At 43.6% G+C, this 24,695-nt stretch overlaps 1 protein-coding gene across 1 annotated transcript in view; it reads left to right on the top strand.

Moving 5' to 3' along the window:
* The window catches only part of LOC104052155 (probable cation-transporting ATPase 13A4), a 42,815-nt gene extending 18,382 nt beyond the window's left edge, over positions 1-24,433 (top strand). The window contains exons 12-30 of the mRNA XM_009513332.2: positions 2,929-3,117; positions 3,435-3,496; positions 4,219-4,369; positions 5,506-5,592; positions 6,293-6,446; positions 7,021-7,132; positions 8,765-8,889; positions 9,883-10,046; positions 11,103-11,225; positions 11,871-11,950; positions 13,308-13,350; positions 14,269-14,378; positions 15,138-15,234; positions 15,997-16,069; positions 17,305-17,479; positions 17,950-18,164; positions 19,205-19,293; positions 21,396-21,476; positions 21,930-24,433. Coding sequence (XP_009511627.1) covers positions 2,929-3,117; positions 3,435-3,496; positions 4,219-4,369; positions 5,506-5,592; positions 6,293-6,446; positions 7,021-7,132; positions 8,765-8,889; positions 9,883-10,046; positions 11,103-11,225; positions 11,871-11,950; positions 13,308-13,350; positions 14,269-14,378; positions 15,138-15,234; positions 15,997-16,069; positions 17,305-17,479; positions 17,950-18,164; positions 19,205-19,293; positions 21,396-21,476; positions 21,930-22,151 — 2,352 coding nt within the window. The 3' untranslated portion in view covers positions 22,152-24,433. The remainder of the gene's footprint in view (positions 1-2,928; positions 3,118-3,434; positions 3,497-4,218; positions 4,370-5,505; positions 5,593-6,292; positions 6,447-7,020; positions 7,133-8,764; positions 8,890-9,882; positions 10,047-11,102; positions 11,226-11,870; positions 11,951-13,307; positions 13,351-14,268; positions 14,379-15,137; positions 15,235-15,996; positions 16,070-17,304; positions 17,480-17,949; positions 18,165-19,204; positions 19,294-21,395; positions 21,477-21,929) is intronic.
* The last annotated feature ends 262 nt before the right edge of the window (positions 24,434-24,695 follow it).

Genomic DNA, 24,695 nt, shown 5'->3' with positions numbered 1-24,695 from the left:
ACGTAATTAGCATAATGCTTTCTAGAGCTCTGAAAGTGTGAAAGTGGGAGATTCCAAGAGCTTAGCACTCTGCGAGTAGCTTTTACGGAGTTTCTGTGGCACTTTTCCTACATTCCTAGAAAAATCACAAGTGAGTCGTGGGTTAAATGGGACACAGGCTGATGTGTCATTGTGAAAGGGAGCTTTCAAAAAACTTCAGTTTAGATCAAAGAACCATCTATCCCTGTCCACTGTCTCTGGGAGTAACTGGTATCAAGTGCTTATGGAAGCTGGTTAGGAAGTAGGGCAAGTGTAGAGCAATTCTTCCCTGGTATAGTCTCTAACTTCCTGAAGAGAAAGGTGTATACAGTTCAGTAAGCTGCCTTTTGTATCTAGATAATCTAGGTGTAATAGCCACTGAAAATCTCCCACAGTGTTCTTTAATATATTTCTGAATTAATTTATGCCTTGGACTTGAGAGCACTTGTGGCAGTGATTTCCACAGTTTCATTATGTACTGCGTAAAAATGTTTTTAAAGCTGCTCTCTAAATCACTGAAGGCACTGTAGATTTTTGTTTTAGAGAAGTAGCAGATAGCTGCTTTCTATTTGATGTTTGCTGTACTATTTATGATTTGGAGATCATTGGCCACCCCTTCAGCCACCTTTCTTCCATGTTACAGAGCCCTGAACAGTACAGGTGTAAACATGTATCCCTGGAATTTATTGATGTTACAAAGAATTCCCTGTTTTCTTCATATCTTTGTGTAGTCATTTGGTGAGCAGGGCGGGGGTAGGAAGGGAGATAACCTTCACTTAGTTATCATGCAGCTTAGTATCCTTAAGAGCTTTTGGGAAATAACTTTTGCAAAGCCAACTATCCTGTGTCAGTTGAGTACCCACATGTCCACTGATTTTTTCCAGAGTTCTCTACTCTAGGGGGTTTATGGAGTATTAATTCCCTCCACGAAGGCTATGTTAGCTCTTCTCTACTGTGCCATATACATGAAGTGTCAGTTAATTCCATGTTATAATTTTAATCAAGTTTCTTAATGTAGAACTGAGACTTACTGTGTGAGGAAGCAGCAAGGGCCAGCTATTCCCTAGGGGAAGGCAAGCCAGGAGCCAAGGGTGCCCAGAGCACAGGTAGTGCCCTCACTGACCAGGACACAGTAACATAGTATCTGAACGTGGTAGAGAGAGCTGGGTGCTGGTAACAGCTCATCAATAGTCCCAGGCAAGGCAAAGTAGTAAATAATCCAGGCAGACCAGTCAGAAGCAGAAGGAGATGAGGACAAGAGACAGGGCTGCAACACACCTGTAAAGGCATCCATCCAGGAGACAGTACTAAAGGCAGGTATACCTAAAATATGGCTCAGACAGGGACTGAAGGCCCAGGGCTGAGCATAAATGGAGCTCCTGAACCTATGAGCAGAGGGTATGGGCGGAGGTGAGGCTAGTGAGGGTAATTAAGGCCTATTAGTGCATGTATACCCTGCCATATTGATGTCTAAATCTCTGGAGGGCTTGCCTGAAACCCTTTTAAAAACAGTTTACTAATTCTCATGCATCAAGGTCAATGTAAGAAATAGTTGTACACTGTAGACAGTAGTTCTGCAGTTTTAAAAACCTAATTGGTTTAGAACTTTGTCAAAAGCTTTCAAGAAATCATTTCATGCCTTGATAATTATCTGGCAACGTAAAGTCCAAGTCCTGAGTTACAAGGTTGATTCTGCAATTCAGCTTTTGAATAATTTTTCTCATTTGAAATAATCTACGATCAGTTGCCTCAGAAGATTAATTCCCCTCGGGATACCAAAGAAGGTGTGTTTATCCTGGTGTCTGCTTTGCAGTTTTTCCTTTTTTAATTTTTTTTGTTTAACTTCCCCCTTGTAATATGTAAAATGCACGTTGATATTATCACAGCAGCTGAAACTGTCTTGTCAGACTGGTATAAGATTCAGTCACATGATACACTAAATGCTTTCTCTTCTGTGAGTGTGTTTATCTAAAGGTGGTATATGCTTCATTCTAACAGAAAATAGATACACAACCTTATCAAACTGGTGCTTTCTGTTGTCTGAAACAGTATCAATGAAGGGAGAATGAGAACATGATGGAAATTCAGAACATCAAATGCAACATGATTTATGGTCAAAGTCCTAAGCTCAGAAGCAGTAATAATGGAATTCAATGATGGTTTGCAGATCCTTCTGAAATGCAAATTGGCTTTAGTTTGCAGCATCTCAGTTCTGGGACCCCAATTTGAAATGCATTAAATCCTTCAGCAGTGATATCAGCTGCCCAGAATAACAGTGCTGACATTCAGCATGCTGGCAGTCAGTTTTACACTGACCTCTAAGCTCCTAAATTAGAGATTTCTTTTAGAAATGTAACTTTTACCTCCATGTCTCTTTCTGCAGGTAAAAGCAATTTCCTTCTCCTAGAACATAAGGTCAGAAGAAATCATTAGCTCATGCATTCTGCCCTCCTTTTCAGCACCATCCCATATGTCTCACCTGTCACCCTAACATGGAGTCCAGAGCTATGCCCGTAGGCAGTTGGATGAATGCCCATATAAATGGCAGATTCCTGTGTGCCATATCATGGGAAACTGGGCTTGACTGAGGGTGCAGTAACCTAGCTGGCGTGTTTGAACTGATGTGCTTTGGAGGAGACTGTGAGCTCTACCAGGCAGGTTTGTTGGCATGGAGAGTGAAAGAAGGCCTGGAGGCTGCTCTTTAGCAGTGGTGTAGCCTTAAAGCCTTTGGTTAAATCAAGGCAATTAATTTCTTAGGGAGATGAATACGTGATGGACCATGGGCAGAAAACAGCACAACCTGAAGCACCTGAAGTGGAGGGGAGGAGGGATGAAGAGGGCTACACTCAGACAATCCAACAGCACTCCTTGCCACCCTCTTGCTGATAACTGCCTTTGGTTTTATGTCAGGAGGAGGCAGGAGAAGTGGTGAAGAAGGCTTTGGACGTTATCACTATTGCTGTCCCCCCAGCTCTTCCAGCTGCCTTGACAACAGGGATCATTTATACCCAGCGGAGGCTGAAGAAAAAGGGCATCTTCTGCATCAGCCCACAGAGGATCAACATGTGTGGACAGCTGAACCTCATCTGCTTTGACAAAGTAACTGCTATGTGGTGGTTACTCTCTTAGTAGTAATGAGAGCCACGCTAGGGGTGGTAAAGTATGCGTTTTGATCAAGCATTTCCATTGTATTTTAGAAACACGCTGACCTATCTTGCATACTTAAGTTTGTGTTGTCTGAACAGGCACTGTTGCAAATTGTTGTTTTTCTTGGAATCTAGGAATTGGCTGGTAGCGCTTTTGCTCTGCACTGTGCTGGCACTTTCTGGACAGTACCTTCTTAAAATAAGTCTTGCTTTTTATTCCTTTTGGAGCTCTCATGTGGGAAGTTAATTTAAATGTACATTTTAACTTAGACTGGCACCTTAACAGAAGATGGCCTGGATCTTTGGGGCTTGCTGCCCTGTGAAAGAAACTGGTAAGGCTCCTTGACACACCAATGGCATTTAAATTTGGTGGGATAGTGACTGGATTCTCCTCCTAGACATATGAACACATCTGAAAGACAATTAATGTCAAACAGCAGTTTGAAGTTCCCCATGTTTAGATTTCCAATATTATTTCTATAGCCTCTGGAAAATGAGTTTGTTGCCTCATCCCAGGGGTCCTGCTCTGCAGGAAAAGATGCAGCTACTGTCATCACCTTTTGGCACAGCATGCCCAGGCAGGGTAGTCTGCAGTAGACTTGCTAGGTTAGATCTCAAAGCTGTAGCAGTGCCCCAACCCTTTATGACAGTAAGTCACTCTTACCCATGAGATTGCCACTCAGTTCCTTCAGTGCCCATGTTTTTGCCATTTACACTTCCAGAAATGAGCATCCACAAAAATGCTCAAACTTGTATCAGCCTCACAGCTCAAGAGTCATTACACAAGCTGCAAGGAAGATATTTTATAATATCTGTTCCTCTGTCCATCCCAATGGACTCCTTAACTATGCAGAATACACCTAGTCTGAGCATGTGTACCCCAGCCTTTAACAGGTGTGTGAGAAATAGCTCGTGGGGGAGGACAAGTCCCCAGAAATGTGCTTATGGTCTGACCACAGGATAGGACTTTAACAGCCCCTTGACTTAGGATTTTTTTGTTAGTCTGTTTTTTGGTGTCCTCTGATGATAATTTTTATGTTCTTTTTTGTGTTAGCTTCCAGAACATTCACAGCTTCCCTGTGGACCACAGCCTACCTTGGGGCCCAGTGTTCAGAGCAATGGTGGTTTGTCATTCACTATTTGTTTGGGAGGGCAAGATCCAAGGAGACCCACTGGATGTGAAGATGTTTGAGGCCACTAACTGGGTAAAGCTGTCCTTTGTTGTTATGCAAATAGTGGTGAGGAGTTTTGGTGTTGTGACAAAGGAGAAATGTCCTCAGCCCTCCCATGCAAATAGCCACTTCCCACACAGAAGTAAAACATCTAAATCCCAGAAGAGATACCACATGCTTAGGCTTTTGGAGGAATGTTCCTTCTTTCTGCCTAGAGCTTTCACCCTAGGGGTGCTTTGAGTACTTAGCTCATTTGACTGGACAGCCATCAGTGTTGATATTTACTCTGTGATCAACTGCAGGAGGGGGGCGGGCAGAACATGAGCATTTATGAAAACTAAAAGGCTGCAAATCTGGAGCGGATAAGAGGAAAACAGCCCATAATTCCCTGGTGGAAGGTATAACCACATGCCATTGTTGATACAAGATAAGATAAGAGATTCAGGGCAAGATTAGCTGTTTACTGGGTGACAACATCCATACTTAACACCTGTTTGTTTTGTATCTGCAAAATATGTAAAACAGCCAAATTTCAAGGAATAAACTATCCAGTAATGACAGGAGTTAGAAGGTGTTTTTCCCCAGGGGCATGACCTTGCTATCTCAGCCTTAGGCAGACACCCATCAAAATTATAAATTAAACAGGAATAATCCTGTTATAATTCCTGCGAAACATGAATAGTCATGTGCCCTTTGACACCATAAAATATTTTTGTTCCTTACAGTCATGTGATGATTAAAAAAACCCAGCTGATTTGTGGAGTACTTCAAGAGAAGAGGATGGTGCTTTCTACATTAATACAAACCCTTATTTATTATTTTTCCCATTGGGTCTATGTTACATCAAAGATTTTTTGCATATTTATGTGGGTTGGTATTATGTGTATTTATGTGGGTTGTAATGAGTAAAGGATTTATCGTGAGAGGACTGCAAAGAGTACATTAGTATCTTAGTGAAGCTGCTGAAGCTCTGGATTGATAACCAAGGGTTTTGGCAGTCAGTTTTCCATTACTGGAGCTTTTGAGCATGAGATCAGACAACCCCCCTGCCCCAGGAAAGAATAAGATACCTTCTTTTGAGGGAAGGAAAAGCTCTAAATGATTCCTTGGGGTTCCTTTCAGGTCTACTGGTGCTGTGATCTGAAAGATTTTTGTCTTTCAATACACAGGTGATAGATGATTCCAGTGGACACCAGATTGAAGGTCAAGGATCCACACATGCCACAGTTGTTAGACCTGGGCCTAAAGCCAGCAGTGTAAGCTGTTTCCAAAATTCACATTCATGATCAAGTTAAACTGTCAGTGTAAGAGTTACCTTTCAGTAGAGAAACACTTGGTTGTTGTAGCCCAAGACAGGTGTTCCACACTTTGTCTTTCTTCTACTGCCTGCAGAGAGATTGCCTTGCTCTCTCTGATCAAAAAGAGGTGCCTGGGGGAGCTTGTTGCTCACACCAGAAGCAGGGGGACGCTGGATGACAGTTTGGCCAGTTCAGAAATTTGCCTGTCCTGGTGGCTCGAGACTCACTTCAAACTCAGCTGCGTCATGAAGATCTCTAAAAGCATTTGGGACTGCAGTGGAGTCTCATAGCTGGTGTCAGACTGTTACTGGTGATATACACCAACGGGGCCACTTTCAAACATCTGTTTTCCCTTTGCAAGACCAGTGTAAAACCTAGCAGAGTCTTGTTAAAGAAACAGAACTAGTGAGTTCTATTCAGTAAATGACATGTAATAGTCTGCTAAAACTGTCAGTGAACATTTCCTACTGCTTAAGTTAAATATTTCTCTACAAATTTCACCTCCTTTTTATATACCAGTCCTTTCTGTCCCACTGTGACAAATCAGCCTGTTATACATTGTTAGCTTCTAACCATGGCCCAAAGTACAGACCTAAAATCCTTTGACCTGAGTTTAAAACCCTTGTTGCAGTATCTAATACGCTTGCTTTTCTCCTAGGCCCCAGTGGAAGGAGTTACCATTTTACATCAGTTTCCATTTTCTTCAGCTTTGCAGAGAATGTCTGTCATTGCTCAGGAAATTGGTGGGGAACCACAGGTCTTCACAAAAGGGGCTCCAGAAATGGTAGCCATGTTATGTAGAGCAGAAACAGGTAAATAACATCTATAAATGCTTCCTGGAAATGCATACATGACTTTTGATGGTGCAATGAAGTGGAAGGTCCAAATGAGGTTTCTGGGTCTAAGACTTTATACTTCAGCCTGAAAAGCTAGAGTCTCTCTGTAGAGCTCCAAGTCTAAGGCTAAGCTCTCTTACAGCCCTTCCTAGCAAAGAAGGACTGCTAAGAGATAAAAGCAAGTACCAACTCTTATACAAGGTGTACAGTCTCTGCCACAATAGGTATTTGGAAAAGTTGTGTACTGGTCCAGTATACACCAAAAAAAGTTATTTTCTCGAAGCCTTGGGAGGGCAGCTAGAAGAGCACAGCTCTTTCATGACACACTGGAATAAGGTAAGTCTTTGCATAATTTTTAGGATCCTAAGTGCAAAGTGGCAGAGGAGAGGTGATGATTTTGTTATTGAGTAAAGTTCAGTTCAGCAGTTTTCCTTGATGTCTTTGGCCTATGGGTAGACTCTAGGTGTACCTGCCCTCTGGGACAGGAACCTTCCCTGCATCAAGTCTTCCTTTTATGCCCTGATGAACTGTCTTTTCCTCTTTTGCACAGTCCCATCAAACTTTGAAAGCAAGCTTCTGCTCTACACAGCGCAGGGCTTTAGGGTCATCGGACTGGCATGTAAATCTCTACAGTCAGGGAAGCATTCTGCTGGTCTAACAAGGTAAGCCATAGACTGCTTCTTATCAGCCGCATTCAGCCACGGGATAGTGGTGCCTCACATAGTATCATTACCGCAACACCCCTGCCAAGAGCAGGGCTGTAGTACAGAGTTTTGTTAGATTTAGGCCAGAGGGAATCTGATCTAAATCTGGATAAAGGTCTGTCTGAGAGTGAGTAGAGGGCACTTCACTACCCCATGCTTATAGCACATGCCCAGAATCCTTACATATTTCTTAACAGTGGATCAACATAGGAATTATAACTCTACTACACTTTGAATTCTAATACACCCCTCCCTCAGTCCATCATTTCTACAAATCTTCTTGCAGATTTATCCAGGCTTTCAGCTGAAGAGAGGTCTTTTTTATTTTTTTTTCCCTGGCTCCTTTATTAAGCAAAGGCAGCAGATGACCACCCCCATTACACTGCCTGTTCTCTAGCTCAGTCAAAGTCGTGTGGTCTGCTGGTGTCTTGGTCCAATCATTTAGCTTTCTAGCTTCAGCCTTCCTTAGTTTGTTTAGCCTTTTTTAGTTTGCTCTTTCGCAGGGCTTTTCCTTTGCTGAAAGGGCCAATGGCACTGAGGCAAAGTGCCAGTTGTTTGTTTAGTTCTTGTGTCAGGTGTCATAACAGACCTATCTAGTCCAGTGAGCAAGCATGTGATACTGCCCAGATTTTGCAGCTCTGTGTGCAGATATAGCATACATGATGTAAACACTGCCAGGAGAAAAAGAAAACTGGAGGTCCAATAGAAGATCCACTGTGAAAGCAGTGACTATTCAGGCACCACCTGTCTCAGCTACTCTGACTGCCGTGCAAGTGTTTGGCATCACCTCCTCCTTACTACAGTGGTTAAAATAAGTGTTTGAAAGCTTTTATTTTTTTCAGACTCTTCAGAGTCAACCAGTCTCCCTGAGAGATCTCTAGTTTGTGACTCAGGGATGGGATTGTTTACCAAATTCTGTTCTCAACTGCATGTGTTGAGCTGTAAAATAAGCAATAGCACAGGTGTAAGGAAAAGAGTAGGAGAGAACAGAAATGGAGTTCCCACATGCTGTTTGCTTAGGTCCTACTGTCAGGAGTAGCAGATATGTTTACTAAGGTGTGTTTGTTGTACAGTCCTCACATGAGATGGACTGGTGTGCATGAACTTTCCAAATCGGACTACCCCAGTTTGGGAGTCCTGCAGGAATTTCAGGGTGCTTTTTCATGCTGGCCAAGGACGGTGCATGAATAGTAAACAGTCCAACTTATCTATCAGGCTTCCTCTTGGTATGTGGAGCAGGTAGATAAAAATTAGCTCTTTTTTGATTTGGTAATTAAGCAAACATAAGCTCGAAGCTGGCAATGTACTGAACTCATTCTTCAGAACAAGGGAAGAAGAGAACAGAGGGATAAAGAATCAAGTGAAGATCTTCCATACACAGCCAGCCCCACTTGCTGCCAGTGGGAAGCAAGCCCTGCTGGTGTTGAAACAGCACCCCAAAGGACAGACAGCCTGGAACTGCTGAAAACAAGTTATTTTAATTCTTTTGAGTTAGGTGGGATGATTAACAGTTATAACTGGCTATCAGCAATTCAGTGCAAAAACAGGCCAAAGGCAAAAGAATTAAATCTGTCTGTTCTTCACTCTTAGGGAGCAGGTAGAATCTGATCTGACATTCCTGGGTCTGCTGATAATGGAGAATAGATTAAAGAGGGAGACAAAACCTGTCCTGGAAGAGCTCAGTGCTGCCCGCATCAGGAGTGTTATGGTCACAGGTATCTAAAACGGGTGGATTATTTATGTGGCCACTGGCCCAGACAGGGAGTTCAATGAAGTTTGAGTGAGCAGTCTGCTGCTTTGTTACCACCACTGGTAGAAAGGCACAGACATTTGTATCTTTCAGACAATTATAGTCCAAGAAGCACCTGTGTTGTAATAACGACATGAGCTGAACCATGCAGGCTTATATCCCTGACAACTTCACCAGGTTGTGTCAAATACCTAACTCTTAATCACCACAGATCAGAGGATTCCTGGTCCTCTGGTGCTTTCCAGTGAGTCCACTTGCTCTCCCTGCTACGGTTATCAGATGACATGCACAAAGACATGCTGTGCAAGATCCCCTCTTTATAGCGCCTCATGAAATCCTGTTGTCATAAATGAGCAGAGATGGAGCATGGATGCCAGGACAAATCACCGAACATTATGACATGTGGTAACTCATGCCTTCCAGTCCCTATCTATCCCATTTTTTTCTTGAAGGGCTGGTTTGGATTTGGATAGGATAATACCCATTTTTTCAATGGTCCAATGATATTTTTCCAGGGGTCTCAAAGATCTTGTTTTTTTGGGCCTCACCCCTTTCAGCACACATCTTACACCAAAGCCATCTAAGGCCAGTTGGTGAGAATCAGTGATACTAGCAGTGACTTAGCAGTTAATCTCTTATAGTTTTTTTGTCTAAAACTGATAAACTAGAAGCATGTTCCCCATCTGGATTTCTTCAAGCTGAAGATGAAAATAATTTGCTCTCCAGATTAAGATGAAAATATTTCCTTTCCAGATGAAAACAGATTTAATTATTGAGACAGACCTCATCTGCAAAGTTTTGGTCTTTATAAAAAACTTTCTTAGGCACAGACACTGAAATCCTACCGATTCTTGTGGATATATTTGAAAATTCAGAATTCAGGAAAAGGCTAATGTTTCCCCATAAACAATTCCTTATTGCAGAAATTTTTAGATAACACGCCCCTTGATTTTTCTAGGTGACAACATTCGGACAGCTGTAACTGTTGCCAAAAATGCTGGGATGATTTCTCCAACGAACAGAGTGATTCTTGTGGAAGCGAAAAAACCACCTGGATCTTTTTCGGCATCTATTACCTGGAAACTACTAGAAGAAAACAAAACTGAAGATTACAGAAACCTGGTGAGCGTATAAGAAGCAGGTGTTGTGCAGCAGGAAAACAAACTAAGCTGGAATGCTTTAAATAATGCAGTGGGATTATGCTAATATAACAGAGACCAGTCATTCAGCATTGTCTGCAGGTCAGAATGCTATGTGCTAGGAAAGTGTTTAAAAAGACAGGATTTTTTAAAAAATGTACTCCCCTAGAACTTCCTTCCTAGCTTATTATCCTGTGAACATGTTTTCGCTAACTGCCTAGCTCGGTTTGAGAACAGCTTTGCAGAAATGCAGGAAAGATTTGTCTCTAGCCCTCATGCTTAGCTGATGCCAGTTTAAAGCACGTTTCCTTTCCCTGCAAGGTGAATTTAATAGCATAGATATGGACTTAAAATCTGTGGAACTGCACTGAATAAACCAGCCCTGTTCAAGCAGGTAGAGTGTTAGCACTTTGCTATACCTGAAGAATTAAGACACAGATTAACTATTGAGAAATTGCATATACACAGTGAAACAGGCTAGCTATGCTAAGAAACACATTTCATCAAGCGTCTCCACGAAGAAAGTGAGACAAAGACCAGTTAGTCTCTCCCTGAAGAGTAGATCTGAATGTGCTGACCCTTCTCTGAGAAGTATTAGAGTCAGGCAGATGGTAGGGAATCTCTGCAGGGACTGTTAAGGGGCTCCTTTCTACCAAAGCTCAGCCTGAGCAGCATCTTCACTGTATTTCACTGCAAAAAGGCAAGCCTAGCTATGGGGCCCATATGCTCTCTGTAGCCCCCTCTCACTCAGTGCAGCCCAGCAGACTGGCACTGTTGCATAAATTCTATCAAATGTGGCAATGATGAGGGCCAGCTTTTAAGACATACGTAGCACTCATTTCACACTGAAATTAATGACATTATGTGCCTAAATACCTTTACAAATCCAGGCAAAGGCAATGGGCCTTGAACCCAGGTCTCCCAGAGCCTTCACAAGTGCCCTCCCCATGGTATGTCCTTTTCTTTGTAGTAGTGCTTGTGTTAAATGCACATAGTAGCATTTGAGGGCCTGGAGCACCCATTCTGTCTTGTTTTATAGGAGGATGACATTCAGACTGAACGAAGAATCAGGCTAGCATTGGGATCAGGCCAGTATCATTTTGCCATGAGTGGAAAATCTTACCAAATTGTGGCACAGCATTTCCGTCACTTACTTCCAAAGGTAAGATCTGAATTTAGCTGGAGTAGGCTTGCCATTCAGTAGATTTGGATTGTTGTGATATAATTAGCTGAAGAGATCCGTACCAGGATGTCTTCTGGGAACAATTCTAACCCTGAAATACTTATGGGCTGGATGAATCTCTGCTATTAATCCATGGGGAAGGATCTGAAAATCCCTGGATTTTTTCTGCACATGAGAGGAACAGGCGTGCCTCATGGTGTGAGGACATGACTTAAAACATTTATGCCCATATGCCTGGCCCTTGCATAGCACTGATTCTGTCATGTTTTGGAGAACGGGAGAAAACGTGGTATTACACAGCATGCAATTCAGTGTGACTTGTCTGTTTTATGGAAACGATAGTCTCATGAATTCTCTTCTAGTAAATCCATGCCTGGTACTCTGTGTTCATCAGGTAATGCAAATGACACACCAGGCCTCTTGTCCTTATTGTGATTGTTATTATTTCAAAATATTAATTAAGATACCTTTTATCTTTGATCATCAGCTTTTCCAGCTTTGGAGTCTAGCATCAGTTGTTTGGAAATGTGAATTTTTGGTGGTTTCTATTCCAGATTGTCACTGAAATCACTGTGACCCTTACCTCAAGTGCTTGAAAAATCGCTTCCTTTTTTCTCCTTACAGCTCCTGCTGAATGGAACAGTTTTTGCTAGAATGTCTCCTGGTCAGAAATCCAGCCTTGTAGAAGAGTTTCAAAAGCTGGAGTAAGTTCATAATGAGCACTAAGAGTTAGGAAGTGTTTGATGAATGTCCAGGCTTGAAGAGTCTAGTAAGAGCTAGCTTTTGTCTAACATAGCGTTTCCCGGAAGTGCACAAAACTGAAACTTCCACAGACATTCAGCTTGGCAATTAAATTCCAAAAGCCTGTTAAAGAAGAGACGCTGAAGTCCATGTTGGTTTGGCAACCCATCAAAGACCTAACACACCCGTGATTCTGGGTTTCATTTGTTCACATCATCCTTCATTCTTACTTTTCTTTCTGGGCCTGAGGGAGGGGCACTTGTCTACCCAAGATTTTTAGGAATGCCTCCCGGCGCTGCGGCTCCTTGATGCTAGCAGTCTTTTTACTGCACTATTGTTGACTCAGCGTGATGGGTTAGAAAACATGGCAGGGCAGTCTGGATTGTATGCCCTGTGCTGCTCACAGTCACAGAGGTGTATATATAGATTCCTGAGTCCCAGGTGTCTTGTTGCCTGTTATTCAGCTGTTTCCCAAGTCTTTTGAAGACCCCCACCCTCACTTCAACTAGCTAGCCCCTGGCCTTGGCCTAGAACAGGGTAAGCCTTAGGCTGTTTCAGATTATCAGCCTGGTGTGAGCAGTTGTGAGCACCCCAACCACTGTCTGGCCTCTCTGGACCACCATCAATGCCTCCCAGTGAGAACTTGCCCTGCACTGAAATCCAGACCCCAGCAGTAAAAGACACAAGGAGTCAGCTCCTGAAGCACTGGGCTGATTTTACCTGGATGCTGCAGATATAAGGATTTACTTTTAGGGCTCATCATTTCACACGGTTATTTCGGCCTCAGGGTGGGTAGCTGTCTGCAGATATCCTGTTAAGCCCATGTTCTCCATCTGTCTCTACACCAGCTGCCTCTGTCACTCTCTGTCTGCCACAGCAAATTCTGGCAGGACTGGACCCCAAAGCAGAGTCCCCACTCATGTCTATTCCCCATGAACATGAGGTACCAGTGCCTGCAATCCTTCCTTTCTGAGCAGGGCTGTCACCATTAGTCCTTTCCTCTGTTATGATTGAGCTTAAATCTAGTGAGGGTGGGAGACTCAGTCCATTGTAACAAACATAGAACTTCATGCTAATGTATTCCTCAGTCTGTCACAGCAGAAACTCTTTCCTGTAGACACATCTGAGGTGCAGTCCAAAGACTCATGCCCAGTCCAGGACCCTGGGCTTGTATTTCAGTATTTCAGCTTCCCAGAAGGGCTTTTAACAAAAAATTCACATGACTTGCATAAGTGACTTGCGTGAAGAAGGCTCTGATTCCCTTCTGTTTATAGGTTTCTCTTTCCCCAGAACTGAACTGTAGGTCACTTTATTTTTTAGTTACTTTGTGGGCATGTGTGGAGATGGAGCCAACGACTGCGGGGTAAGTAAAAATTCTTTACTATATATTTATTTAAAAAATGAAAAATTAATGCAATGCCAGTAGAATATCCCAAACTGAGCATATGCTGGAGATGAGTGAATAAGCACATGCTTATTCACAGAGCAGCTGTACTGGTACCAGTACTGATTCAGGCCTGATCCCACAGTGTGGTCCTTACCATGCAAGAGCTGTCCTAGGCAGAGATTGTTGCACTTTGTGGTCTCAAGGGCTGATTCATTTCCTTTGCAAAAGCCAATAGAGGATTCTCCAAATCCTCTACAGCCATTTTTGTCAACATCTTCAGAGTCTGGGGGTAGAGAAGACTAGGATGAGGAGGAGCCTCTATGGGGAACAGCCATAGCCCTATAAGGTTTTTGTAAATGCACATTTTAGAAGTGTAAGAATATTTTTGTTTTTTTGAGAAGGAAGGCTCCATGTTCAGGAGGGACCCATAACTCCCTTCTGGGCAGGTTCAGTTCACTCCATGACTTCACACATCCTTGTGGCAGTGAGAGCAATGCCACATAGGCAGTGAAGCACTCACTTGCCCTAACACAAAGTCCCAAGTATTCTCCTGGGGGAAGCAAGCAGAGAACCTAGACTGTCTGCATAAGGTGTGACTGCAAATAAGTGCTCACAAAGGAGGCAGAACCAAACCTGTCTTCTGCAGCTGGTAGTGGATGGCTTTGGGGTCTGTGGAAAATGGACTTCCCCATGCTGTCATCCCCATCCTTCTTCTGGACCTGATGCCTCAGCCACATCCCACTGGAGGAACCCTTTGGGTGGAGCATACCCAGGGAGTGAAGAGGGACTGCTGTTCACAGAACACATTCTGTAGTAAGGGGTCACTTCTTGGCTGACATGTCAGTTGCTGTGTCTTCCTGGTTTGAGAGTGCTGAAGAAGAATGTGACTTTCAGGCTTTGAAAGTGGCGCATGCAGGGATATCACTGTCGGAGCAGGAGGCGTCTGTGGCTTCACCTTTCACATCCCAAACCGCCAGCATAGCATGTGTGCCAGAGCTGATCAGGTAAGCATAGATTTTTGTTTCCTATTTCATAAAGGAGACAGCCAGAATGTACCTATCTGGAGGAAAATAAATGCCTTTGACCTTGAAATTACCATTTGCCTAGTTCCCACCTGAAATTCCTTTAAGATATATTAATTCCCTCAAAACTACAGGTAGAGGGCATCTACAGCTGAGCTTCCTGTCATTAGCAGTATTTTAAATGCAAAAGAAAAAACCAAAATGATCGATGCTCCATAAAGCTGAATCAAATGTACACAAATCAGCCTCTAGACTATGGTTAGGCCCTGCCTCTGATACCCTATGCAAGCAAAACATTAGCATCTGTTATGCCAGGGTCCTGACTTTGCTTACTGGGGCAGATGAATAACCAGGGAGAGTGTGTGACCCCCATTGGATACCATATGCTCACTGCAGGAGGAGAGGACTGGTTGAACTCACTGAGCAGCTGCTTGGCTTTGTATGTTTTTCCTTATATGGTGTTGTTACCTGCACTATTAATGTCAGCAAGAAAACTCGCTGGGGTAAATTGTAGTCTTGGGAAAACTGATGACTAGAATCAAGCCCTTTTGCTTGCAGCAAGACTTCTGCAAGTGAGGATTTTACTTTCATTTAGGCCAGATTTTATTTATTTCACCTCCCAGCCAGCAAGATACTGGCAGAGAGTTCTCTACTTGTGACACATGCCTTGTTTTTCAACAGTGTTTTGAGAGGACTGGCCCCATCACCTAATTACTGTCCTTTATTCCTGTCTTCACACAGGGAAGGCCGTGCTGCCCTCGTCACTTCCTTCTGCATGTTCAAGTACATGGCACTGTACAGCACCATTCAGTACCTTGGTGTTCTCCTACTGTACTGGGTATGTCTTGGGAACATGTTGACTAGAAGTGGATGAACCTTGTAGGAGAACTTGTAGAACTCTCTTGTAGGAAAAATCTTGTGTAGGAGAAACATGGCATAAAAGCCACAGTAAAACCAGGGTATGGAGCTTTACCTTTATCTGAGCTGCAAAGTTCTTTGGTGTGATCATATGGTCCTCCTGTACCCTCAGCTGAAAACTGGAAAGATTCTTCCCATTCACTTCAGCCAGTGGCTCAAGATCGAAGCTGGGCAAAAAGAAGTTGAGATACAGAACAGTATTTTGGATGAGGACATATGTCTGTGAAAAGGGAGAATCTGGCATGAGCATATGCTGTTGCAATTTATTTAGCATTTTAAGCATGAATTAACTTGACAGTAAGCAAAATCCCATGGAGAGCTTTAAACCACTTTTGCATGGCTTCGTCCCAAATAGAGAGGAGGGCTTTGCATTCAGAAGTCACCCAGCATTGAGAAAGCACATCTCTTCAAATAGCCTTCTTTTCACTTGCATTGAGTGAACTGGAAGCATTGTTAGTCTGAACAATGCACAAAATGACAGTATTCACTGCAGGCCCAATGATTACGAATCTATTGGCAGGGTGGTGGATTGTGTGGTCCCCTTATCTGCTGAGTAGCGTTTCAGAACAAACAGCAGAGCATTAGCTCCATGAAAATAATACGGCTTTCTGGAGACGATATAAACAAGCCCATGGTGAATGTCTGATTTGTGATTTTTTTTCCTTTGTGTTGTTCTTTTCAGCAACTAAACTCCTTTGGGAATTACCAGTTTTTGTTCCAAGATCTGGCTATTACCACTGTAATTGGTGTGACAAGTAAGCCCCTTAGTCATCCTATGTATTAATGAGAAAATGATCTGAAATATTTTTCACCTCCTTGGAAATGCATAATTCTATGTACAGAAAGGAAGAAAAAAGAGACTACGTAGAGCACAGGATGTTTAGATTAGTAGAAGAGGCATCTTGGTTGAGAAAAGCTCCGAAATAAGAGAGGTAATTCTTAGTGGTGTGTCTTGCTGAGCATGTAAGTTGTTGATAACTGAGGTGCTATCTCTAGGACTAAAAACAGACCTAATGCAGTGGAAAGTTTTCCCTGTTGACTTAGGAAGGCAGATTAAGAAGATACCTGAGGATCCATGCCCAAGTGAAAACGTGTAGAGATTGGCTGTTTGGAGTCCAACTCATACATGAAGCTGTGTAAGCAGCAGGCATGAGAGGAAGGAGACATGAAAATGGAGAAGAAAGAAATGGCAGATGTCTGACACAACAGGAAGCTGTAAGCCAAGAATAAGAGAGGAAACCAGTCCTGGAGGGAAAAGAGAAAGATGGGGTTGTTGAGAGACAGTAAATGCAGGGAGAGGTTTAGAAGCAGGAATGGCAAGGGCAGTGGCATGAAAAGCATATAACAAAACCACATAGCTGTCTTCTGTCCCTGCTGGAACACAGACAACTGGAAAAGGCCTTGATTAAATCAAGCCTAAAAGGGTCAGCCACAATACTGGGTACCAAAAGCTGCCTTGCTGTAAGTAGCCCAGTTGGAACACTGTATGAAGGCTTTCTGTATAGCTCTTTTACTCAGAGTCTGGAAAAATTTGTTAAACCTAAGAACAGAGGAAAGCCTATTGGGTCAGCTAATGCAGTCCTCTGCCAGCTCAAATAACCGGGTACTAAGTGCTTAGTCCATGAGGATACACAGAACATGGGCAACAGAAAGTCCCAAGCTATAGTTAACAAGTGACAGAAAGAGAACAGGAGAGCTCAAGGATTTCCTTACATCCTTTGGCATGACAGGAGCCAAATAAAATAAAAATCCAACATTTTATTTTCCAAAAATGCCTCATTATAGTCAGATGCCTTTAATTAACCTCTTCTGTGGCCAATAAGATCTTGTAAGAAAACAGCTCTGTATTTGGTACTCGATAGAGTATTTTTATGTGCTATAAAGAACGTTAGAGACTGCAAAAGCAGTGGTCATTGATAACCATCAGTAATATACAGCAGCACTGCTTGTAATTTGAACACGCTAGTAAACGTGTCTGTGCATGTTTCAGTGAGTTTCACAGGTGCCTATCCAAAGCTGGTTCCCTACAGGCCTCCTAGCCAACTCATCTCGCCCCCGTTGCTGCTCTCTGTTGTCCTTAACATCCTCTTCAGCCTCAGCATGCAGATCTTTGGGTTTGTGGTGGTCCAGCAGCAGCCTTGGTATTCCAAGACCAATATACACAGGTAGGTCCCCTTCTTGGGACTCAGTGACACAGGGCAGTCCTAGTGGGACAGGTCTGCATGATGCTATTGATCAGCTTAACTACAGGCCTCAGCAGTAGTTGCAGGAAGGCCCTGTGCTTCCCCACAGGGTGCCAATACATTAACCAGTGTTGTCTACAGGTCCCTAAGCTCTCCAGCAAGTCTGCTGTGCAGCACAGTGCGTGTGGTGAGAATGCTTCTGTTGAGCACAAAGAGGAGTATTTGATTGCAGGGAAGACCAGGGTATCCAAGTAGATTTGAGCTCAGGCTCTGCCAGGTTCAGCAAGCTCAACCCAGTGGGTAAGACTGAGGACATCACCACTAACCTACATCCTTGTGATAGTAGGAGCAAATCATTGCTGTGAAGGAGGATTCCTGATAGTGGTAGTTGAAGCTGGGGGAAATAACCAGGACAGTGATCATTCGCTGACCAGTGTGACACTCTTTTTCAGCGCCTGCCTTTCAGTGAACAGCCACATGGAGAATTCTTCATCTATTTCCAGCCTGGAGCTCCATGGGATAAGAGATGGAGCCCAAGAGCAAATGGACAATGGCTACAAGAGCTATGAAAACACCACAGTGTGGCTGCTAAGTACCATCAACTGCCTCATCGTAGCGCTAGTGTTTTCCAAGGGAAAGCCTTTCAGGCAACCTATCTATAGAAACTGTAAGTTTGGGGAGAGAGGGAGGGATCTGTAAGTCAACTCAGGAGGTAAATTGACTAGGGAAAAATTAAAACTTGACCAAAGTGATGCCAGCCAAAAAAAGCAGGAGCCCAGTATTAGATTTCTAAATGATTAAAGGCCACCGTTTTGAACTTTTATTGCCAGTGGCATCCTGTAATTGGCAGCTCTCAGCTGGGCCTACACTTTGACCTTCTGTATTGCTAAAAACTTGGCCCTGGCATTTGGATTTCTAAAACAGATGGGCACATGTGATTGTGGCAGTTCTGGAAGTTGCAGTGAGGCATATGAGAACCGGTCTTTTTTTCCGTGGGACAAATCCTGCAGCTGTCTCTCAGGCAAAGCTCTGTTCAGTTCTTTTTTTTTTGGCTGAATTAAGGCTTTGCGTTTCATGGCGCTGCTGTTTTAGTGTACTTATAGTGAGGAGGGGACATGCCTCCCAGATAGCAGAAGAGTAGGGTCATCAGTCTCCCAGAACTAGGCAAAACCAGAGTGGCTGGGAGGTGAAGTTTGGTACATGCCAGCTGAAGAGAACATCATCATTGGACCATTTGCCTATGGATGGTGAGGGCAATAGATTCTCCGTTACTTAGACTCTGTAGATCCAGGTTCAAAGCAAGGTCTTGATGTCACTGAAATTGAGGACAGAGTTGCTAATTGTATCAACAAAAGCAAGACTATATCCTGGACGTTTTTCTGAATGACAGGAGACACAGCTCAGAGTGAGACCCACTGGAAGGCTCAAAGGCTCTCAGACGTGAGAGGTCAGATCGAATGTTCAAAATACTCTTGGCATTTTAGTCTGTGGCTACAAGGCTTGTTCTAGCCGTACAAATATCTGCTTGACTGAGTAAAGCTGGGGTTTTACTCTGTTCATTTTTCTTTTCCTGAAAGTTCCTTCCTATCTTACGGATTTTTTTTGACTGTTTGACACAGAAAATTATTACAATTTTCTGTAGTAAAGGCAAGCAGTTAAGAATGCTGTTAAACCTGTGATTTTATTTGCTTGTTCTTGTGCCTTCAGATATGTTCGTACTGGTGCTGTTAGGGCAGCTGGCCATTTGCCTCTTCCTGGTGTTTGCTGATATCGATGATCTCTACTCTAAGATGGATGTGAGTATTGTTCCAAGGTGGGTTTTTTTCCTACTGCCAGACCCATTATAAGTGTACTGGGATTGTTTTTAACAAAAGGCACAGACTTTTGCAGGGATACATGGCACCTCTAAAGACAAATCAAATTTAAAGAGATGGATTTTAGATGGTGGGATTGAAGAACCTTCTGGAGATATAGCAGCTCCAAACTAAGATCTGTGCACTCTGACACCTGGACAGCTACACATGTATGTTTGATTGTTTCAGCGCATTGTCCGTGCAACAGAAGATGACATCACTAAGTTTACCATACTTGGTATGTTGGTGGCTTGATAGCTGTGAAGCCAGTAGAAGAAAGGGACTAGGCTTTGCAAGTTTAAAGTGAAGCACCATGCATGTGCGTTTCTCAGGCTGTGCTACTCGGCACACAAATACTCTTGCAAAGAAGGTCTGCCAGTTGGCACTCACAGCAGCTCTCAGTTATCAGTCCCCAATATTTTCAGGCTCTGTGTTAAAATTTCAGACAGCCCACAGTTTTCTAAAGCAGTATTTGGCTTTAGAACAGTGGTTGAGAAAGGCTAGTGGGTCTGTCATGGCAATAGAGAATTTATCTTGATCATTGATTAATAAATACCAATAGGGCCTGGTTTATTTAGTCTGGCAGAATGCAAGCTGGGAGTTGCCATGTGCAAATCCATCCTAGGAGAAATGCAAGGGAAAGATAAGATCTACATCAGCCATAGGACAGGATTGTCAGTGGATCTGGCAATTAGTATGTTGAGGCTGAGAGATGTTAACTTCCTCCACTGTGACACTCTCACAGCCTTGTGAGGAACAAACCAACAAAAGCAACACACAGCTATTTTTTCAATACATTTGTAATTAGAACGATGAATTGTGGCTTTGAATAAAAAGTACTGAACATGATCTTGCTTCCAGTCCTGTATCTTTGCGTGACAGTTAGCAAGTAGATTTAGAAATGGAAATAATGAAACATGGAAACAGAAACACATACAAGGGGAATGGACCTGGATTTTGAATGCCAAGCAGCCTACCTTATAAGGTATAAGTGTTCCCAGAGCAGTGGCTCAGCAGGCAGACCCAGTTAAAGAATGTGCCACGAGATGGCACTTTAAAGCAAGTCTTAGTCCTGTTGCGGACTGTGGTGACATAGGACATTGTCACACTTCAGCCGAGAGGGGCTAAAATACCTTTGGGGAGAACTGCAAAACTCCCAGACTGTCTGGAGGGAATACACTGGATTTGGTGAGAAGAGAAAAGGAGGGAGTGGCAATAAGAAATTCTGCAATAGCCTAGCCCTGGAGAAACTGCTGATCCAAATTTTGGATCTGAGCTGCATCTCCAAAATAATTTGAGCTACAGCCAGAAAGCCAGTGCTGCCAGCTGTGGGAAGCTTGGAGCTGGGCTTGGAGCTGAAATACTCAAGACTTCAAACTATTTCCTATATTAGAATGGAAGCATTTAGCTTTCCTGTTGCAGTGCTGGAGTATGGTTTTCTGTGCTGCATCATAAGTTTAAAAGCGTCTTTATCAAGAATTCCTCAAGACAAGTAGCAATATTGGCTCGTCAGTGGTGTACTGCCAGTGTGGGATCCTGGCTTTTGATGACACAAACCTGGTGAAGGGTCTAGAGCACAAGTCTGATGAGTGGCTGAGGGAGCCTGGAGAAAAGGAGGCTGAGGGGAGACCTTATCACTCTCTACAGCTACCTGAAAGGAGGTTGTAGCGGGGTGTCTGTTGGTCTCTTCTCCCAAGTAACGAGTGACAGGACAAGAAGAAGAGGCCCCAAGTTGTGCCAGGAGACGTTTAGACTGGATATTAGGAAAAATTTCCTCACCGAAAGGGTTATCAAGCATTGGAATAGGCTGCCCAGGGAAATGGTTGAGTCACTATCCCTGGAGGTGTTTTAAAGGTGTGTAGATGTATGTGGTGCTTAGGGACATGGTTTAGTGGTAGGTTTGGCAGTGCTAGGCTAATGGTTGGATTCAATGATCTTGAGGGTCTTTTCCAACATAAATGATTCTATGATTCTATGACACAAGCTCGCACCGGTGTCCGGTGTGCACAGATGTTGTTGAACAGCTTCTCCTGCTTTTTTCCCAGCTTGTTTGCACCCCTACCACGTGGCGGATATCCATAGTGATAATTCTTGCATTCACACTTGCTGTGTCCTTCCTTGTCGAGGTGAGCACGCTTCACTGAGTGTACATGTCAGCACTAATTGGAGAGATGAAAGGGTCAGGTCTCACTCTTTCTCCCTCCTCCTCAGCCCAGCTTGGGAATATCTAGCAAAACAGGAGCCATTGCTGCTACCTCACCCTTACTCCCCTCAAAGCCCCACATCTGAATGATCAGATATAAGGGAATGCAAGGCCCAACCACCTTTTCTTTCCTCTGGTGAGTGGGATGTATCAGGCCCTGCCCCAGGCTAGAGAAATATGGGCAGTCTTTGGTGTTTCATACTCAGATCCTGAAGACTGTCAGGAGGAACTGGTCCCATTTTTCTGGTGGAGAGCTCTGGTGGGGCTGATATGAGAAGTGGTCACTAAAAGGCTATTTAAAGGATGTGGATGAGCAGGATGAAGAGGGAAAACTGCTGTCCAGGTCCTCCAGAATCTTTCGCTCTTGCTTTTACAGGAGGCTGTCATCGAGAACAGACCTTTATGGCTGCTGCTGAAAAAGACCTTCCGGTACCACTCAAAGAGCCAGTACAAGAGGCTGCAGCGAGTGTTAGAGCAGGACTCAGCCTGGCCACCTCTGCATGAAACCTTCTTCTCAGATTCTGTGGCAATATCAGTAGAGGGAAGTATGGGAGGTCATAGCAATCCGACATTTGACAGCAATGAGGACGCACTCTGATGGAAACTGCAGAGGACACATGTCCAGGACAGTTGCAGTTGCCGGTAGAAGGACTCTCTCAGAGATATAAGAAAAGAGGAAGGACTGACCCATCACTGCTCCCGCATTCTGAAACTAACCAGCTCTGGCTTATTTTTAAATTAACTGGAAGCAGAAATGCTGGCTGCAGTAGCATAAAGCCACAGTAGTGTTTCTCCTGTCCCCTTGCCTATGTGTGAATGGCTGCCAGCTGTAAATGGAACAGCTTGCTGAATATTGGCAAAGTATTCATGGTTGAAACACCCCATTGCTGCATCCTTCTCTTGAACTGCATTATGCAGTCCATAAAAGTGGGGGCTCCTCCAGATGAGAAGTAGCTAATTTAGATACCAGCACTCCTCCTGGGAGATCCCCTTTGACAAAACAAGAAGAATTTACCCCTGATAGAGGCTGCTGAACATAGGCAGGTCCTGGGATTCCTATAGGTCTTGGGGTTTCAGATACTGCTACCTAGTGTCTGCTGCTGTTTGGGGTTTTTTCCCCCTCTGGCAGTCCTTGGCATTCTGGGGCTGGAAGGAGCTGCAAATAGCCAAATCCTTCTAGAAGCATCCATGCCCAGAACCATTATGCACTTCCTGTAATGAGAGCACTGCAGCGCTTTATTGCTAGCTCACTGCTACCAGGCAACCTGTGTGCCCTCTTCTCAGTTTAAAATGTGGTGCATGCATTTTCTGGGTGAAAAATCTTATTGACCTACAGAACAGAATGATTTAATTGTTTAACAGTTCTTTTTGAGGGAGATATTTGTTTGGGATACCCATTTTAAAAATGTAGAATGGAACACATGATAATTGCAAATTATGATCTCATCCTGTGGATCTACAAGGACATGCTGTCCCATGTGCTGTAAGCTTGCTCTGCTAGAGCTGATGCTGCGCAGCTGGGCTGCCACCTGGCATCAGCTCCTGGTTTACCAGCGCCAAAAGAAGCAGACATTGAAGCGGTTACTCCCCCCAAGGGATTAAGGCCTGAATTAAAAGACAGGGAGCCAGCTAGGTCTCAGAATAATTTTATTAAATTCTGTGGCATGCTCTTAAATTGGACCATCTGAGGTTTTGGCACTGTTTTCCAACCATAATTGCACATGCTACACACCATGTGTCATTCATCAACTCATATCCTCACCTGTTAACCTTTCATGATGACTTTTACTCACTCTGCTGTACTGCTTTTGCCATACATAAATGCAATAGCACTGCACATTTGTGTAGGACTTACCTACTCAAAAAAAAAAAAGCAGCTTCTACCAGCATGTATTCTCTTAGCCCTTTGATGCTGAGCTGACTTCCTGCTCACCATATTTTGCCATCTTGGTTGCTGGGTAAAACATCAAGATATCAGTCAGGGAGGCTTCGGGCCAAAAGGAACACTTCCTTCTTCAGCTAAGATGTGCAGGGAAGTTGTCCCCTCTGAGCAGACTGCACGATTTGTTTTTTGCAGTTGGAGCTTGCCCATGATTTTCCTGGGTGGGGCTGAGGAGCACTTCGGGAGCACTTCAACACTGGGGACTGTATGTTCCCACTACTTGATGCTAAAGCATTCTTGCATTGGCACAGAAACCTAGAGAATCAGGCAGGTTGGGAGTCATGGTAAAGATTCCTTTGGTCTTTTAGAATAAAAAGTAGCTCTGGAAAACCAAGAGCAAAACAGAGAGATTATGGATTGTTGTGATTCAACATGTCTGTACCAGAATAGTGCTTGAAAAGAATTTGGCTTTAATCAAAACATTACTCTTTTTCTAACAACAAACAAAAAATGTTTTAACTTGAAGAAAACATGTATTTGACACAAAGCGATATTTTCCCCATTTTAGACAAGTTTGACATAAGCAAATGGAGTAAATACCTTCCTACCTGCTGTGGTTTACCTAATGGTATATACCTGCCACAAAGTGACACAACTTGACACAAACCAGAAGTGGTTCACATTTATTCATAAAAGTGTCTCCAAAGTTAGAATAAGTTCCCAGATTGCAGCAAAATCCATTGGAAAGTGAGGGCTAGATGCCCTGTGCACTCCTTGCAGCTTAAGGAGACACCAAAGAGCAAGTTAGTAGAGTTATTCCTGCCATCCTCAGTTTGAGATAGAGTAATATTTCCCTTTGTCATGGTTTTAGCTGGGATAGAGTTAATTTTCTTCACTCTAGCTGGTATAGTGCTGTGCTTTGAAATTAGCATGGAAAAAAAAAACCTGTTGAGATAGCACACAGATGTTTAGGCTGTTGCTGGGTAGCACTTGTGCCAGTCAAGGACTTTTCCAGCTTCCCATGCTCTGCTGGGGGCACAAGAAGCCGGGAGGGGAGGGGGCACAGCTAAGAGAGCGGATTCAAACTGACCACAGGGATATTCCATATCATGTAACGTCATGCCCAGTATGCTACCTGGGAGGGGCTGGCCGGGGGGAGGAGGGAGCAATCGCGGCTCGGGGACGAGCAGCGTCGGTCGGCGGGTGGTGAGCGGTTGTATCGTTTGTGTTTCTGTGTTTTTTTCCCTGTTTTCCCTTTCC

Source organism: Phalacrocorax carbo, chromosome 7 (assembly GCF_963921805.1).
Source record: "Phalacrocorax carbo chromosome 7, bPhaCar2.1, whole genome shotgun sequence".
NCBI lineage: Eukaryota > Metazoa > Chordata > Aves > Suliformes > Phalacrocoracidae > Phalacrocorax > Phalacrocorax carbo.
The sequence above is the reverse complement of the archived record's forward strand: the minus strand, read 5'-3'. Positions and strand labels throughout refer to the sequence as shown.